General features: G+C 35.5%; 6 protein-coding genes across 10 annotated transcripts in view; 2 read left to right on the top strand and 4 right to left on the bottom strand.

Annotated features, from left to right (window-relative positions):
• Positions 1 to 339: 339 nt before the first annotated feature.
• On the top strand, positions 340 to 1,211 carry LOC111447736 (agamous-like MADS-box protein AGL62). Its single transcript, XM_023087053.1, has 2 exons — positions 340 to 773; positions 862 to 1,211. Exons 1-2 carry the CDS (start codon positions 390 to 392, stop codon positions 1,135 to 1,137), a joined length of 660 nt encoding a protein of 219 aa, XP_022942821.1. The 5' UTR covers positions 340 to 389; the 3' UTR covers positions 1,138 to 1,211.
• Positions 1,212 to 4,747: 3,536 nt separating this feature from the next.
• LOC111447899 lies at positions 4,748 to 6,583 on the top strand. Its single transcript, XM_023087276.1, has 2 exons — positions 4,748 to 5,631; positions 5,786 to 6,583. The coding sequence occupies exons 1-2, from the start codon at positions 4,976 to 4,978 to the stop codon at positions 6,480 to 6,482; spliced, it is 1,353 nt and encodes a 450-aa protein (XP_022943044.1). The 5' UTR covers positions 4,748 to 4,975; the 3' UTR covers positions 6,483 to 6,583.
• A 249-nt stretch (positions 6,584 to 6,832) lies between these two features.
• Positions 6,833 to 10,355, bottom strand: LOC111447409 (uncharacterized protein DDB_G0290685-like). 5 transcript variants are annotated; one of them, XM_023086566.1, is made up of 3 exons: positions 10,163 to 10,355; positions 7,491 to 8,879; positions 6,833 to 7,445 (listed from the first exon to the last, which is right to left on the bottom strand). In XM_023086566.1, exons 2-3 carry the CDS (start codon positions 8,833 to 8,835, stop codon positions 7,066 to 7,068), a joined length of 1,725 nt encoding a protein of 574 aa, XP_022942334.1. In that variant the 5' UTR covers positions 8,836 to 8,879; positions 10,163 to 10,355; the 3' UTR covers positions 6,833 to 7,065. The 5 variants fall into 5 exon arrangements, with proteins under 5 accessions (XP_022942334.1, XP_022942336.1, XP_022942335.1 ...); XM_023086568.1 differs by having other exon boundaries at positions 6,833 to 7,255; positions 7,304 to 8,879; positions 10,163 to 10,354; XM_023086567.1 differs by having other exon boundaries at positions 6,833 to 7,269; positions 7,318 to 8,879; positions 10,163 to 10,354.
• Positions 10,356 to 11,699: 1,344 nt separating this feature from the next.
• On the bottom strand, positions 11,700 to 12,131 carry LOC111447197 (basic form of pathogenesis-related protein 1-like). The gene has a single exon (XM_023086237.1). It carries the CDS (start codon positions 12,129 to 12,131, stop codon positions 11,700 to 11,702), a length of 432 nt encoding a protein of 143 aa, XP_022942005.1.
• A 1,683-nt stretch (positions 12,132 to 13,814) lies between these two features.
• Positions 13,815 to 14,315, bottom strand: LOC111447196 (basic form of pathogenesis-related protein 1-like). The gene has a single exon (XM_023086235.1). The coding sequence runs from the start codon at positions 14,313 to 14,315 to the stop codon at positions 13,815 to 13,817; it is 501 nt and encodes a 166-aa protein (XP_022942003.1).
• Positions 14,316 to 16,074: 1,759 nt separating this feature from the next.
• LOC111447238 (protein trichome birefringence-like 13) overlaps positions 16,075 to 17,935 on the bottom strand; it is a 4,843-nt gene continuing 2,982 nt past the window's right edge. Inside the window, exons 4-6 of the mRNA XM_023086280.1 lie at positions 17,428 to 17,548; positions 16,647 to 16,781; positions 16,075 to 16,541 (exon numbers count right to left, since the gene is read on the bottom strand). Coding sequence (XP_022942048.1) covers positions 16,284 to 16,541; positions 16,647 to 16,781; positions 17,428 to 17,548 — 514 coding nt within the window. The 3' untranslated portion in view covers positions 16,075 to 16,283. The remainder of the gene's footprint in view (positions 16,542 to 16,646; positions 16,782 to 17,427; positions 17,549 to 17,935) is intronic.

Raw genomic sequence — 17,935 nt, 5'->3', positions numbered from 1 at the left:
AATATAATTATCAATCAACAATAAAAAAAAAATTACTAAAATTCCCAAAAATAATTAAAGAATTCCTCATGAATTTGTCCATTATAAACTCAAAATAATAATAATTTAATTAAAATAATAATAATAATAATAATAATAATAATAAAAGCATTTCCCAATCATATTAAGAAAATGGAGATCATATATGATATCCCAAAATTGGCATTTTATTAACTCCAATCAAGTTGTCAAACATTTTGACAACCCAACCATTTATTTTGTACAACACACCACCAACCCAATTCATGTATATATTACTCTCATAACACTCATTCATCTTCAACAACACCACCACCACCAACGTTATTTTCTCTCAATTTTCTCTCAATTTTCTCTCCATTTCTCCAACCATGAGGAAGAGTAGAGGCAGGCAAAAGGTTGAGATGGTCAAGATGCCTAATGAGAGCAACCTCCAAGTCACCTTCTCCAAGCGTCGCTCCGGCCTCTTCAAGAAAGCTAGCGAGCTCTGCACCCTTTGCGGTGCCGAGATTGCCATCATCGTCTTCTCCCCCGGGAAGAAAGTCTTCTCCTTTGGTCACCCTTGTGTCGAGGCTCTTATCGAACGCTTCGTCACTCGAAATCCTCCACCGAGCTCTGGTACACTTCAATTGATCGAAGCTCATCGGAATGCTAATGTTCGTGAACTAAATGCACAACTGACTCAAGTGTTGAACCATTTGGAGATGGAGCGGAAACGGGGCGAGGAGTTGAATAAGTTACGAAAGGCTAATCAGGTATTGAATCACTACTCAACTCAAAAGCTTACGTTATAACGAGTTATAGTATGTTTAATTTCTTTTTTATGGGTATTCTTGAAATTAGCCGCAATGTTGGTGGGAACTTCCTATCGAAGAAATGGAATTGCATCAACTCGAACAACTTAAATTGTCGTTGGACGAGCTAAAAAAGAATGTTACGCAACAAGCTGATCGGATTTTGATTCAAACCTCCAATGGCAACCCACCCCCGCAATTCTTCCCGACTCCGACACCTGCAAACCCGAACCAACAAGGCGGTGTCTATGTCGTCGATCAGAAGAACATGATCTCTCATCTTCCCTACAACTATGGCTCCTATGGATCAAGAGGTTTCTTTTGAAGAACAACAAATAACTTTGGGTTATGCAAAATAAATCAATGTGTTTCAATGTATACACAGTTTCAAATTTTCACACAGTGATGATTATATCAAATAATAATGATGTGTTTATGTAATTTAATTATGATTATGGTTTAATCAAATGTTAATGATAAGTATTTTGTATCATAGAATCTGATCAATCGTTTGAATAACGTTTGCAAGGTCGATTAAATTCATCGGCTCTGATCCATTTTATTGTCGATATTGTCTTAACATATCTCGTATGTTTGAGGAATGACGGGTTTCACCTAATTCGATTTTTCTTTTCAAAGTAGATCTTACAATATACTAACACGTCTCTACACGCATCACGACCATGTTCGTATCAATACAGACCTGCACCAAATCTCTCGAACAAATCAATATACTTTCGTTCGACAATTTAGGAAGTATATCGTACATTATCAATTAATAACAGCAATGGTACGTATAAGGGACATTCCTCTAAAATTGGATATAATATTTATTTTGACAACATGTACGAGGAAGGATTCGAACTTGTGACCTTTAGGACGAGAATATATATTTTTAAAAAATATATTAAAAAAAATTGGTTGACTTAGAGTTTTGTTGTCTGTAATTAAGGTTGGATTTTAGTAACTCATTTGGATTAAGATGAGCATTAAATGCATGAAAAGAAAATTAGGAAATAAAAATGCCAGCAAATTAATGGTTAATAGCTTTGGTTACTCTTTAATTATTTGCTAATTTACTTTTCCCAAAACTGCTTAATTCTCCATTAATGATGATTAATAATGCACCCCATAATCAAATTTAAACCCCTAAAACCCCCCATGTTTAGTTCTAATCTTCTAACTTCCACTTACTCCAAAAATATAATAAATATATATAATAATGGACTTAATTATTAAAAATAATAATAATAATATCCTTTATCGCCCGAGATTATTAGGGGTGGTTGTAAATCATAGCAAATGTCGATGGCTCGATATCTCGGCTTAATATAATTATTGAATTAAAAAAAGAAAAAAAATACGAGTGATCGCTAAAAAACGTGACAAGAATAAAAATGGAAAGAACGATATAAAAGACGAAATGAAGGGAGTAACGTAGAGAGAATGATTCTACTCTCGATTGTTTCGTGTCTCAAAAAGCTCCATGACTACAACGTGAGAGTGAATGAGTCAAACGTGGAGTCAGGTGCGGAGAGTAGCGTTTAAAACACTATCGGTTTAAATGTGTATATATATATATATATATTTTTTTTTTTTTGTGTGACAAATTATATATTTAACAAAAAAAAAATCTTAAATAATTGAATTTTTTATTTTGTTATTTTCTTTTTTGAAAACTTAAAAATAATCTTAATAATTTGTGTGAAGTTAGAAATAAAAATAACGAGAAAATCATAATTAAAAAAAATTAAATGATTATTAAACCGTGGAATTCGACTATATAATTTAACAAAATAATAATAATAATAAATGGAAATTGTTAGACAAAAGTGTTAAATATTTTGTTCTCATTCATATTACCAATTATTTTGTATATTATTATGATAATATTTTTAACTTAAAATAAATTATTTAAGCCCTCCAAATATATATTATAAATAAAAAATTTGACTCAAAATAAAATAAAATAAAATAAAAGTCAACTTAAGTAAAATATAATTAGTTTATGAAAATATTATAAAATGTATTTAAAAATGTTAAATTTCTTATTATTAATATTCTGTCTAAGGTAAGCTTATCAATATTATTTTTATTACATTTCATCAAAATTTCTTGAATATAATAAAATATTAATTTACTTTTTATGTCAAACCTACTAATTTAAATAAATGTTAACATGTTGACAAAAAGAAAAGTACCTGAAACTTAAATAAATAAATAAATAAATAAATATACATATATATATATATATATATATATATATATATATATATAAATGAGGTAATGTGACAGATGAGCTGTGCAAATACAGTGCCGTACAAATAATAAAAAATAAAAAAAACTAAAAATCAGTAGGCCGATGTGTCGTTCTGATCCTTAACGCAATCAACGGGAGCGCACACAGAAGAGGCGGTACTCGGAACTTCAGAAAACGACACTTCCCCAGCCGATATGTCGACGTGAGTCGGGCCACATATCAGATCCCAGGTCTCCACCCTGAAGTGGGCCCGCAGCCATGTTGGATTCTGACAGTATGTGGACCCCGCTCACACGTGGAAACCGAGATAACGACAATATTTCTTTGGTAGGAGATGACGTGGCCGGGGGCAGCGTACGTGCGGAAGCCTTTGCTAGGGTTTTTCCAGCTCATTATTTTAATTATTTAATTGTTACATTATTGTAAATTCATTTTGTAAGTTTATTAAAAGGAAAAAGAAAAGTATATATATAATAATCATTTTGCTTTGGAATCTCTTACCATATATTTTACTCGTTCATTCTTAGCTCCCGGGTCAAATCGCCTGATTCCTTCTATCTGAGCTTGCTTCCTTTTCGCCACGTGTCCAACTATTTCTTTTATACTTCTAAATTAAATAACTAACCCTATATATATATATATATATATTACAAAATTTATATTTATTTTTCATCATTTTTTAATAATGAATCTTATTTTTCAAATTAAAAAAATAAAAAATTTCCTTACCATAATATATATGAGTTAAAATAGTATTTATAAATTGAATTTTTAAAAATTAAATTACAATAAATATGACCTAATTAATTATAATTTAATTAGGATTTTTAGGCAAGCTTTTAACATTTTCATGTCAATTTAAAATTTAAAAAATTTCTATATTAATTTTAATAACGAGTTTATTTGTTATTAAAATATGATTTATTCATATATAGACACGTGACATGTTGCTGGTTGCTTTTTAACATACGAAACTCAATTTCCTTATTAATAAATTTGATAAAATTATTATCATAATTAATTTTTTCAATATCACATGTGCAAAAAAATAAAAATAATAATGTCAAAATAGTAATATGCTGTTATATGGATGACCTAATTAATACTTTTTATAATACGTTGTATAAATTCAAAATTTTAAAAGATTATGGATTTACCAACGACTTAATTATTTAAATTTTTTTCCTTTTTTTAATTTAATAATATTTATATATATATCCCTTTATTCATTCCCTACCCTAAAAGAAAAATTGGAAGTTACTCAAGAAAGGTTACAGCCCTTTGTAGTGACTTCCTTTTGAAGGTAACTGCTTTGCTCATTTAAAAGAGATTTTCGTAATGTTTTTTTTTTATTTATTGAAATACTGTAATTAAAATATTTTAAAAAAAATTGTCAATTTTTTGAAAATAAAAAATTCGACAAAATTAAGTTTAATGAAGGATTGAATTAAATATTTATTAGTATTTTTAAAATTCACGAAATTTAATTTAAAAAAATAGCTCGAATATCGTTTTTCATTATGGATTTTATACCATAACAGATGTTTTATTAATCCAATAAATGCATATTAAATAAATTTAATGATGCTTTATTTTAGGTAGAAATGGAAAGTATGGTAAAAATTATTTATTATTATTTAAGAAAATAGGAAGAAAATAAAAGAATATTAGTGGGGTTGTGGGACCGACCTCACAGTAGCTCTGCTGTAATGAAAGACAGCCAGCTATGGCTTCCAGCCTGTTTCATCTTCACATCCTCAATGCTCCAAATTCCCTTCTTAATATCTTCCTTCCCTCTCTTCTCTCTTCTCATTCAACGATCACCTGAAATTTCTCTCTATTTCCTCTCCCTTTTTTTTTTTCTCCGGCGAACCCTGCCGGCGCCGGCGATATCGACTTCCTCATGGACCCCTGCCTCTTCCTTCGGGTTCTCGTCGGGAACTTGGCGGTTAAGTTTCCGGTTGCCGCTAAACCCTCCTTCTCCGGCGTACATCCGTCGTCTTCTCCATGTTTCTGCAAAATTAAACTCAAGGACTTTCCGACGCAGTTCGTCACCGTTCCTCTCCTCGTCGATGGCGAAACTTCCGACGCGACCAGTTCTTCTTCTTCTTCGCCTCAATCTCACTCTTCACCCGCTGCCTCTTTCAGCCTCAATAAATCTCAGATTGAGAAGCTTATTTCGAAGCGGAAGGATCTGTCGGTGAAGATCGAAGTCTTCACCGGCGGCCGTGCTCCGGCCAGTTGCGGCGGCAACATTCTCAGAAGCTCTGCGAAATTACTCGGCCGAATCGTCGTGCCGATCACTGGTTCGAGTCTGGCAGAAACCAAACCGTGCTTGTTTCAGAACGGCTGGACTGGAATCGGCGAGGGTAAAAGGGGTAACTCGTCGGCTCAATTGCACTTGACGGTTCGCGCTGAGCCGGATCCTAGATTCGTGTTCCGGTTCGGTGGTGAACCGGAGTGTAGTCCTCAGGTTTTTCAGGTGCAAGGAAGTGTATGCCAACCGGTTTTTACTTGCAAATTCGGTTTCAGAAACGAACGGGATTGGGATCGTTCAAGGTATGAACACGTATCTTTCGTGATCTTCTGTTTGTTTCGCGAGAAAATTGCGAAGAAAATCGTCGAAGAGAGATAAAATTTAAAAATCAAAATAATAAATAAAAAATCTTCGTTGGTTCTGTTACTGATCTTGATTCTCTGAAATTAATTGCAGGTCGTCAATTTCTGAACCAAGTAGCACTTCGAAGAGTTGGTTACCGAAGATCCGATCCGAGAAGGACCAATCGGCAAACGAGCGAAAAGGATGGTCCATAACGATCCATGATCTTTCCGGATCGCCAGTTGCCGCTGCGTCGATGGTGACGCCGTTCGTTCCGTCGCCGGGATCACACCGTGTAAGCCGCTCAAATCCCGGTGCGTGGCTAATTCTCCGGCCGGTAGATGGTAGCTGGAGGCCGTGGGGCCGTCTCGAGGCCTGGCGGGAGAGCGGCGGCTCCGATTCAATCGGCTACCGTTTCGAACTCCTCCCGACGATCTCCGCTGCTGCCCCGTTGGCTACCTCCACCATAAGCTCGAGCGCTGGCGGTAAGTTCACAATCGACATTACCGGCAGTGCGTCGCCAACGATTAGCCCTAACGGAAGCTTCGACCTCAGTTCAAGTGCCGGATCTCGACCCGGATCCGGGGATTTCGGGTACTTGTCGTCGTATCAGTACAAAGGATTTGTGATGTCGACGACAGTGGAAGGGATGAAGAAGCAGAGCAGGCGGCCGGAGGTGGAGGTGGCGGTGCAGCACGTGACTTGCACAGAGGACGCAGCGGTGTTTGTGGCGTTGGCGGCGGCGGTGGACCTGAGCATGGACGCCTGCAGGCTGTTCTCCCAGAAGCTAAGGAAGGAGCTTAGGCAATGAAAAGTTTGTCGTCGTTTTGTGTGAATGCGCTTGTCGTTTTGTAATTTTATATTCATTTTCTATTTTATTTATTTTTCAATAGTTGAGCTGTACTTTGTATAGAGGAATTATTTTTCAATTTTTTGTATTATATTATTTTGAATCTTTTTATTAAAAAAAAATATACATTTAATTTTTTAGAGCAAACCCATGAGAAGTATCCAATGGAGGATTAAGAATCCTAATTTAATTTTCTTTTTAACATGTTAAAAGTGTTATAATTACAATATTTTTATTTATTTTGTGTAAAATAAATAAAGATAAAGTTGATGGATAATAAGTGAAAACCCTAAGAAGCAAAATCATGGGCATCAAGAATTGAATAAGCAACTGCTCCAAAACTATATATAATTTGTTCAGATATCACATCCATAGAACCAAGCAGTCAACAAAGAAGGGATTGAAATTGATTATACAAACTTAACTAACTTCCTCCTCCTATAGCCGATCCTCTGAGTATAGAGATCATCAAATTTTCAATTCACAAAACAAACACTCGGCATAATCAGAAAACTCAAAAACACTTCCTTGAAACCCTCCCTCCTCATTCTGCTGCAGCCTCGTCACCATGGTCAACCCCGGTTCTAATATCGGGTAATGTATCCAGATCAACACGTTCGGTTACATGGGAGTCGTTCGAATCAATTGGATCTTCATGAACTGGGTCTTCAGTATGATTTGCTGGGTCAGAGCTATCGCCACTGGATTCGCCATTGTCTTCCAGCTTCTCATTCTGAGTAGTTTCTCTCTTCTCGCCGGTACCGTCGTCCAGCTTCTCATTCGGAGTAGTTTCACTGTTCTCGCCAGTAATTTCCTGCTTCTCATTCTGAGTAGTTTCACTGTTCTTGCCAGTATCTTCCAGCGTCTCATTCCGAGCAGTTTCACTGTTCTCGCCAGTATCTTCCGGCTTCTCATTCCGAGTAGTTTCACTGTTCTCGCCAGTATCTTCCAGCTTCTCATTCTGAGTACTTTCATTGTTCTCCTGGGTTTTCATGGTGGGTAAAACATTCTCCGGTTCAGTCGCTTTGTCGTCTTTCTCTGGTTCGGTCGTTTTGTCATCTGTAACAGTAAGACCTGCCTCACTAGTGATATTCAAGGTCTTGCCTTCAACCCCATTTGAATTTTCATCTATACTGGTAGTGTTAGACTGAGATTCAGAATGGTTGTTCTCCAAAACCGTGTCGTTTAAGTTTGTAGGCATCGACGAGTGAAGAGATGTTTCATTCTGAGCAGTCAAATTCTCTATGGTTTCGTTTTGAGCATGATTCAAACCAATTTCCAATCCATTCTGCTGGGAAGAATCAGCATTCTCTACCTTATTTGTCTCAGTTGTTGCAGAGGACGAATTATCGCTAAGTTCGGGTTGATCAATGGATTGAGTAGTCAGGGTTGAGTTTTGAACTGAACCATCAGTAGGTAGGTAAGTGTTTTCGTTCAACTTCACATTACTTGGGTTCTCATTGGTTGAAGTTCCATTGTCAGCCATTTTATCAACTTCCTCAGTTAACTGTGAACTGTTGTGAATCCGTTTAAATTCCTCGGTGTCGATAGATTCACCTTCCTGTTCTTTGTTTTGCAGCTCCAAGTTTTCATTTGAATTCTCCAAATTCACTTCCTCTGTCTGTGAGGTGGTAGAGTGGTCATCATCATGGGCCACTGCACTAGAAGCATCGTCTCCCTTGTAGTTTTCCTCACGTGCCTCGTGATTGCGTTGGTCGCCACCGTCATTCTCCTGCTCATCGGAAGAATTCTCGTTTTCTTTTTGCTCCTCCTTATCCCTCTCTTCATTTCCTCCCGCCTCCTCATTGCTGTCCTCATTCAATCTCTCGTCGTCGACATTCTCACCTTCATGATCGGATTCGTTATCTTCCTTCTCTTGATCATTCTCATCTATGTCATCATCGCCTCCTCCTCTCCCGTTGTCATCGGTCTCCTCTTCATGCTTGCTTCCTTCATCCTTTTCATTGACTGCATCGTTTTTCAGTTCTTCGTGACCCTCGTCTCCCTCCTCATGCTTCGAGTCTTCTTCCTCACCTCCCACCTCTTCTTCCTCGTCTTCCTCCTGCTTCTCACCGGGATGAACTTCCTCGACATTGGGGTGAAGGTCTTTCCTTCCGAGTTTCAAAACATCAACACCATCCTGAGTTTTTATCACTTCATTATCCTTCTGGCCAAATTCTTTCTTCTTGTCATGGGAGCGTTTTACCTGATAAATTAACCAAAAGCAAACACCAACCAACAAAACAATCTGCAGAATATGCTTCACCTTGATGCCTTTCGACCTGCTGCTCCGACTCGACGATTTCTTCAACATGGTGAATTTCCCTATAGTCAAAACCCTTAAATCTTTACTTCTTCCTATTAAATAATCAAATGTCAGCAGTCCAGAAACATTCTTCTTTCAACAAAACTACACCATAAACTTTCAACAATTAAAGAATTACAAAACCCAATATCACATTACATATTTCTAACAGCACTTAGACTATTACATCGAAATTTTCAGAACATGGCAGAAGATATCCAAGAAGAGCACTTAGCTATAATTCTCTCTTATCGATTGGAGAGGTTCTATGTAACACTCCAACACTAAATGATAAAGAATCACTACAAGAAAAGTAAGATTCGGATTACCTTGTTGATCGAATATCTCAAGACAAGAACACTTGTGGATGAATGGGCCATAACACTTTTTTTGTAATTTCACATCATCAATAAAATTGTTTCTTATCCTAAAATGAACGAAACGAGACTTCATTGACTCAATTCATTTCTAGGAGCCCTTCAGGATAAACGAACAAGCATAGTAGTCCAAACCAACTCACCACAAAATCCCTCAGCAAGATTCACTGACTTTAAAGATTGATCAAAGGTAAAATACAACAACTCAGGTTCTGTAACCATTAGCCAGCATTTCATTCAGTACTAATACCAAAATCTTTTCTCTTCCAAAAGAATCGTCTCTTGCATCTTTCTAACGCTCCTTCGAAACAAGACACCCTATCCATTTCTACCTCATTTTAAATTCTTCACTTCTAAGTAATCCAAAAGAAGAACAGAGAATCACATGATAGCATATATGAAGGTAGCCTTCAAGCTTTCTAAATTCTAAATGTCTAAGTCAACGCAGTCAGGCTGCAAAACAACCAGTTTACAACATGGCCAATTTACAGCTTCGAGCCTATCCGTACATGGAATACTAACAATAAGAAGATGCAATTTCTAAAGAAAAATTAAGTTACAATCAAAACCAGAAAATTCAGATCCACAGCACATGGAACTCCCAAATTTGGAAAAGCAAACGGCAGATTTGCAAGAATGGATACCGACACTAAACCAAAAATAAAGGCCTACACAAAACCCCCATCAAACCGTTCTTGCAAACCTATCCTACAATTAAACAACCGCGATAAGTCCCACATAAACCCTAACACCGATCAGATAAACAATACGCCAAAATGAGCCCCACAAATTGTTCCTTCGCTCACAAAATTAGGGAAATAGAAGGAAAATCTGTAAAGAAATGAGTTCCAAGAAGAATCGCCCACTCAAAGCTCTCGAACCAGATTGAAAACTCGGAGACTAGAACAGTTCAGTAGGAAAGTTGAAATGAAGAGTAAAGGGATTGAAAGCAAAAGTACCTGCAAGAAGATGAAGCAGAAGCGGGCGACAATGACAAGAAAGAAGAAAAGCGAGATGGTTGTTGCGGCAATCAGAGGATGTTCAAGGTTTCAACCATGGCGGGAGGTGGAGAGAGAGTATAAAAGTTGGCTTAGTGGGAGGGAGATCGGATCCAATACCAAGAAGGACCAAGTAGTTGCTGTACCAAAAATTAAAAGGGAAAAAAACCCCTCCTGCTCTGCCACTACAGATTTTTTTTTTTTTTTTTTTTAATAATTAAAGTAAAAAAAAAAAAAAAAGAAGATAATTTTGTGAGGATGGCATGGGATTGCCCGACCCTGAAACGTTAACCAACTGTGACCCATTACCCCATTCGTTGGTGGTGGCTAAGCCAATTGACGGCTCCACTATGGTCTGGTCTGACTTTATCCATTACACACAATTTTAATCTATAAATTTGTGATTTTAAAATAAAGGTTGAATAGGTTAAATTTTTATTTAATAAAACTTCAAATATAACTAAGATAATTTTTAAAAATTAAAAATTTATTAGGCATAATTTTTAAAATATTTTATAAGTGGGTTTATTATATTATTATCTATGAAATATTATTAGATTTTTTAACATATTTTAGATTTTTTAACCGAAATTAAAAATTAAAAAATATTATATATATATATAGATTCTACTTTGAGAACCCGGTTCTAGAAAATTGTCCACGGAATCCCGATTCTGCAAAAAGAAATTGATCTTTTAATTATGAAATGAGGGGCATTTCAGTATTTCAATAAAAGGGCATTTCAGTAATTCAACAAAAACAGGCCTTTCTTTGGTTTTACCATTTTGATTATTTATTTTTTATTATTATTATTATTATTCTTTTTTTGCCCACCAAGCCGAGAAAAAGACGAATGCAGTGGAAGAGTAAGAAAAAGAATGGTCGCGTCGGTGTCCTCCAGTCACTCCGGCCCCGTGGGTCTCCATATTCGAAGCCAACGCCGTAGGTTGCGGCATTGGGTCTTCATCTCCGGTGTGGGTCTCATACTGCAGCGGGTTAATCGCGGTCATGGGTCTCCCGATTTAGAGGCCGAAAACACTGTGACTGGTTTTTCGCACCTCCGCCGTGGACATTTCTTCCTAGGACCAACAGCAATTGGCGGCTGTTTTCGATGTTAGAGAATTGTTGGGAGGAAGTCCTACATTGACCAATCTAGAGAATGATCGTACGTTAAGAAATACATCCTCATTGCTACGAAATCTTTTATCGAATATTTAAAGTGGACAATATCATACTGTTGTGAAGATCCATGATCCTTAACACGATATCAGAATCATACCCTTAACTTAACTACGTGAAACAAAGAAGTGAGTTCAAAGGTGTAACCAAAAGTGCCTCAAATGTCAAAAAAAAATTGGGTACTTTGTTCAAGGGCTCCAAAGAAAGTAGTCCAGTCTCCATTAAAGGGAGTTTGACAATTTCATAATTTTATTTCAATTCATAAATTCAGGATTCTCTTACAAACTTTATTACAATTCATAAATTCATGATTCTCTGTTCATACCACCGAAGAATCATAAGGTTTTTCCCCAATATAGTTGCCAGGAGGATCGTAATTGCAAACAACAAACTGAGAATTACCCTTATAGGGCACTCTAGCACATCCAAGCCGCACCGAGCTTCGCCACACCATCTGAGTGTAGTGCCCACATTCACCACCCACGCATTTATTCGACGCATGATTATACAGCGGCTTCTCATTCGCCCACAGCTTCACTGCATCCACCCCAGTGCACTCAGGGTAGAACCCAGTGGCTATGTTTTCCCCGTACGGCCCGGTTGAGTGAATCATGGCACAATCACCCTTTCTTTTTTCCGCATAGGCTTGAGCATATGCAGCCACGGTGTTGCTCCATTGCATGGGGCCGACGCCGACCTGAACTCGAATGCGGTTGTGAAGTGTGAGGTAGTCCGAGGGCGTTTTGAGCATTGGTTAGGGCGAGGAGGAACTTGAAAGTGGCCATGAAAGCGGCCATGATCGGAGTGGTTTGAGTCCACATAATTCCAATAAGATATGAGATGAAGATTGAGAATTAGGGAAGGATTGATATAGAGATGAATAACGATGAATTATGAACTAATTATGTCATGCTTGGAAATTCAGCCCGAATGAATTCATTATGGCTTTCTCAAGCTAGATTTATGTTTGGATTAGGTTCAAATAAATGAAAATTTTCTAGATTTAGCTAGTTTATAAATTTTTGTAGGATTAATGAAACTTAATCCACCCGGATTATGGTTAATCTTAAAAGATACATTTTTACTTGCCATTTATGCTTTTATACCGGTATATATTTATTGTTTTATTTAATTTCATAATTTATTTTATTTATTCTTCAATAACTTTTAAAAAAATATAAAATAAATAAATAATATTAATATTTTAACTAAAATTTTGAGTAGATGAAATGAACTAATTTAAAAATATATATATATATATGTTTGAGTTAGATTGGATTTATTATATAACAAGAATTTTTTTTAGATTAAAAATATTTACGACGTTATGGATTTTTGTATTTTTTTTTTTTTTTTGAAAAAAAATAACAGTAACTTAAAACATATATTCATGGATGAATCTCCTACCTCTCGATTAATATTATATTTTAATTACTATTGAATTATATTTACTTTACCATTATTAAAAAAAATACCCTTAGAACAATTAGTTAAAATAAATTCCAACATATATGATAAATTCCAACTCAATACAATTTTTCAAATAAAATAAATTTTCCATTTTTAAAAATTAGAGATTAATTCCATATTTTTAACTTTCATGGATCCTCATAAAAAACGAAGGCAGAAAACCATATCGAATTAAGACGATGAATGAGCAAAATTGGTGGAATATTATATTGTATTATTATTTATGAAATATTATTAGATTTATTAATATGTTTTATATTTTTTAATAGAAATTAAAAAATAAAAATGATCTCATTAAAAAATATTATATATATATATATATATATACGAAAAAAGATTCTGCTTGAGAACCGGGTTCTAGAAAAATTAATCTTTCTATTATATGAGGGGCATTTCAGTATTTTGACAAAAGGGCATTTTAGTAATTCAAGAAAACACAGACATTTCTTTGATTTTACCATTGTGATTATTTATTAATTATTATTATGGTTGTTTTCTTGCCCACGAAGAGGAGAAGAAGACGAATGCAGTGGCCAATAGACAGAGAGAGAAAAAAAATGGTCCCCTTTTGAGCGTCGGGTGTCCTCCAGTCACTCCGGCCCCGTTGGTCTCCATATTCGAAGCCGGTAAACGCCGGTAGGTTGCGGCAGTGGGCCTTCATCTCCGCCGCTGTGGGTTTAATAGTGCAACGGAGTTAAACGCCAATGTGGAGATTCGTGATTTCTAGCCCTCGTAATTTTCTATTTACTTCTGCAATTTTAGGTGGAGATTTTTAATGTGAATTGAAGATTCGTGATTCCTAAAATTCAATGATTCTCCGTTAACTTTTGTAGTTTTGGATGGAAATTTTCGGTAGATAATTTCGTGCATAAACTTCATTTTCATTCATAAATTCATGATTCTCTCACAAACTTTATTACCATTCATAAAAATTTTAATTTTAAAATTTTAAAATCAAATCACTTCAGACTGAAGAATCATAAGGCTTGTCTCCAATATAGTTGCCAGGAGGATCATAATTGCAAACAACAAACTGAGAATTACTCTTGCAGGGCACTCTAGCACATCCAAGTCGCACTGAGCTTCGCCACACCATCTGAGTGTAGTGCCCACATTCACCACCCACGCATTTATTTGACGCATAATCATACAACGGCTTCTCTTTCGCCCACAGCTTCACTGCATCCATCCCAGTGAACTCAGGGTAGTACCCTGTAGCTATGTTTTCGCCGTACGGTCCGGTTGAGTGAATCATAGCACAGTCTCCCTTTCTTTTTTCTGCATAGGCTTGAGCGTACGCAGCAACGGTGTTGCTCCATTGCATGGGGCCGACACCGACTTGGGCTCGAACGCGGTTGTGAAGCGCGAGGTAGTCACGGGGGGCGTTTTGAGCGTTGGTTAGGGCGAGGAAGAACATGAAAGTGGCCATGAAAACGGCCATGATCGAAGGAGTTTGAGTCCACATAATTCCAATGAGAGATGAGATGAAGATTGAGAATAAGGGAATGATTTATATAGAGATGGAAAACTTAATATGGAATGTGACGGGAAACCGTGAATTATGAACTAATTATGCCATGCTTGGTAATTCAATGAGAATAAACTCATTCTGGCTTTCCATGTTTAATTACAGATTTTTGTTTGAATTAGGTTTAAATAAATGAAAATTTTCTAGATTTAGTTGAATTTTACTTGGATTATGTTAATTTAAAAAGATACATTTTTACCTACCATTTATGTCGGTATATATTTATTGTTTTATTTAATTTCATAATTTTTTTTAAATTTATTTTCAACTTTTTAAAATATATATTGAAATTAAATTGCTTAATTAAAAGGTTGAAAATAAATAAAAATAAATAAATAATGTTAATATTTTTTAGTATGAAATGAATTAATTTAATCCAAAAATTTTACCATTAAGATTTTATTTTAATATTTTAATTACTATTTGAGTTTGATTGATTTTACCATTATTATTTTAAAAAAATTAGAACAATTAGTTAAAATAAAAATTATTAATAAAAACCATTTTATAGCCAATCCAAATCCAACATATATTGCAATACAATTTCTCAAATAAAATAAAGTTTCCATTTTTTAAAATTAGAGGATTAATTTTATATTTTGATTTTCATAAATTCTCAAAAAAAAAAAAAAAAAAAACAGAATTTGAACTTCTCTGCTCTCAATTAAATTTCAAAATGGTTTTTTTTTTTTTTGACAAAAAAAAGTTGATGATTGTTTATCAAATGGTTGGATTTTGGTAAGTAATTTAAAAGGGATTAAATTTTCTAGAATTTTTTTAAAAAAGAAATTATTTAATGGTTTCTTATTGTATTTATGGTATGCACACAGACCCTGTCTTGGAGATAGAATTTTGTGTATGGATCATTCATGAATATCAAATTAATATAAAAAATAGAAAATGTATTGAGCTTCTATGAATTTAAATGTAAAAATTAAATAAAAATGATAAAAAATTAATTTACAAAATTAATTTGACAATAAATGCATACTTAAAAACATGGTTGTCATATGTATTTATTATGTTAACAATTATATTACATAATGGTGAGATACTAAAGATAATTAAGATATAAAATAGAAAAATAAAATAAAATGATAAATTAGTCAAATAATAATGAGCATTTACGAAAAAATTGTTAGACATTAAGACTACCCAACACAGATTATGGCAATATCAAGATCTTTGTTTAACAATATGATGTCACAAATATTTTTGTAAATTTTTTTTTTTTTTTTTACTTCTAAACTGAATTATATATTTTGTCTACGGTAACAACGCCGGTCCATTGCTGGCAGATATTGTCCTTTTTGGGCTTTTCCTCAAGACTTTAAAACGTAGACGGAAAAGTTTCCACACCCTTATAAATGGTGGTTTCTTCTCCTCCCCAACCAATGTGCCAGCCTTCTCGCTGTTCCCCGAAGGGGATAGACACGAGGCGATGTGCCAGTAAGGACGCTGGACCCCAAAGGGGGTGGATTTGGGGGCGGTCCCACATCGATTGGAGGAAGGAAAGAGGGCGAGCGAGGACGCTGGGTCCCGAAAGGGGGTGGATTGTGATGTTCCACATTGGTTAGGAAGGAGAACAAACCACCGTTTATAAAGGTGTCAAAACCCTCCTGCGTTTTAAAGCCTTGAGGGGAAGCCCGAAAGGGAAAATCCAAAGAATACAATATTTGCTAGTGGTCGACTCATCTCCAAATTAAACATAAACTTCCCTAGATGCAATATTTTTCCCATTGTAAAGAACAAACTAGATTGGGAAGCCTCCTTGAAAATTTCAAACCTGATAACCAAGTTGAGAATATTAATCCTTCTCTTCAATTCTACCAATAAATATGATCCAAGAACACTTTTAACAGGTAAAAAAGCAATGCAATTTCAGGGTGTTAAGGATAAATTATACTAACTTCTAATGTTGTATAGATGCTGTATGAACAAGTCGTTCCATGTATCGGTGAGTCCCGGCAAGCACCAATGCATACAGTCGTCGTGCTTCTTCCCACCAGCTGAGGCAGGATGTGCATCAGCTCTCAACTCACTCATGGGAGTTATGTTCAAAATATGGAAACTGGTTCCATTAAGGGCCTTGAGGAGGTGCTCATTTACGAGACGAACCTCGACATTGGTTCTGTTATTGCTCAGCGAGAACAGATCCTCGGCCTGAAAGACGACTACCCTTTGAGATGGTTTGTTTCATTTAGGAGAAATCATGGAAGACGCACAGAATAATAATCTATGTCTAGCAGTAAAATGTGAGTCGATCACCTGCTGTGGAGATAGAGGCTGCTGCCGCTGGCAAGAACCACCTTGGTACCAGTCACCTCCTTCAAAATGCCTAGGTGATTGCGTGCGGAAGAATTTGATTGCACCGGGTGGCATTCTTTTCTCTACGTATGGTATCTACAATGAACAAGAGATCATTCACAAAATGATAAAGCAAAAATGAGATCCAGCACAATTCTTTCCCATATTTAGTACAAGGTCAGTTCCTATATACATTTTGACGCTAGGTGTGAAATCCTACCTCGGTTAGGAGATAACAAAACATTCTTTATAAGAGAGTAGAAACCTCTCCCTAGCAGACGCGTTTAAAAAACCTTGAAGAGAAGTCGGAAAAAGAAAGCTCTGCAAGCAGTGGACTTAGGCCATTACTCGTCCATGATCTAACTCATGATTGCACACCTTTGGGCAGTTTATGCGCATCTCACAACACAATATTTTAGTGTTCGAAGTTCTTATAATATTTGATAAAATATCAAACAGAGGTGGCCATCAAGACTTGAATGCAGACTTCAGTGAACTCAAAATATTATGAATTTAAGTGAAACGTCTATTTAAACTGAAAATTTAAAAACTTAAGAATGACTCGAGTTGATCTATAGTTTATAAATGGAAATATTTGCACCTAATTGAACATGATCGAGTCCGCTGAAAAGTTTCTAGTTTGAAAAATCATCTGAAAACAAGTTAGAAATTTAGCTCACACGGTCTAGAATAGTTAATAGATCAAACTGACATCCAAGAGAGGAAATAAAGAATTGTGTACCATATGTTGCAGAACCTTGTCCAAGCCAACATCAGGAGGTACTGGAGGGATGATAGGCTGACCCTTTTCGAAGAAAAGCATTGGTGATTTTACTGGGTCAAATTTTGAAGGTGCCCACCACCTATTTGAAAGAAATGAACAAGTCCAAATTATCTATCTAAAAAATCAAATACATGCAAACTTGATTGTCGAGGGATTTGAAAGGGAATATTTTGTCAAAAACAATCAAAGAATGTGATCATATAGTTGGACGAATATAAGATATCAACAGCATTCTAATCTAGTCAAATCATCTTAATTCTCTCGCCTTCTACAGTCGAAATTTCCTACGATCCACGTGATAAAAACATCAAAATAGCATGTAGAAATTATTTCAAAGTTCTTGAGGTTAGCAGAATGTAATCCTATCATGATGTGGTTCTCATACATATTTATCAATTATCATACTTCTTCGTTATGCCAAATTCCACGAAGTCAAACTAAAGTATGTATTTCCACCCCCCCCCCC

The sequence above is a fragment of the Cucurbita moschata genome, unplaced genomic scaffold, assembly GCF_002738365.1.
Source record: "Cucurbita moschata cultivar Rifu unplaced genomic scaffold, Cmos_1.0 Cmo_Scf00009, whole genome shotgun sequence".
Taxonomy (NCBI): Eukaryota; Viridiplantae; Streptophyta; class Magnoliopsida; order Cucurbitales; family Cucurbitaceae; genus Cucurbita; species Cucurbita moschata.
This window is presented reverse-complemented; position numbering and strand designations above follow the sequence as displayed.

Excerpts from the sequence above, each read along its gene's own strand:
- LOC111447736 (XM_023087053.1), top strand. The coding sequence starts at position 390 with ATGAGGAAGAGTAGAGGCAGGCAAAAGGTTGAGATGGTCAAGATGCCT. Across the intron at positions 774-861 it reads AGTTACGAAAGGCTAATCAG|CCGCAATGTTGGTGGGAACT; the intron begins GTATTGAATCAC and ends TCTTGAAATTAG.
- LOC111447899 (XM_023087276.1), top strand. The coding sequence starts at position 4,976 with ATGGACCCCTGCCTCTTCCTTCGGGTTCTCGTCGGGAACTTGGCGGTT. Across the intron at positions 5,632-5,785 it reads CGGGATTGGGATCGTTCAAG|GTCGTCAATTTCTGAACCAA; the intron begins GTATGAACACGT and ends AATTAATTGCAG.
- LOC111447409 (XM_023086565.1), bottom strand. The coding sequence starts at position 8,835 with ATGTTGAAGAAATCGTCGAGTCGGAGCAGCAGGTCGAAAGGCATCAAG.
- LOC111447197 (XM_023086237.1), bottom strand. The coding sequence starts at position 12,131 with ATGCTCAAAACGCCCTCGGACTACCTCACACTTCACAACCGCATTCGA.
- LOC111447196 (XM_023086235.1), bottom strand. The coding sequence starts at position 14,315 with ATGTGGACTCAAACTCCTTCGATCATGGCCGTTTTCATGGCCACTTTC.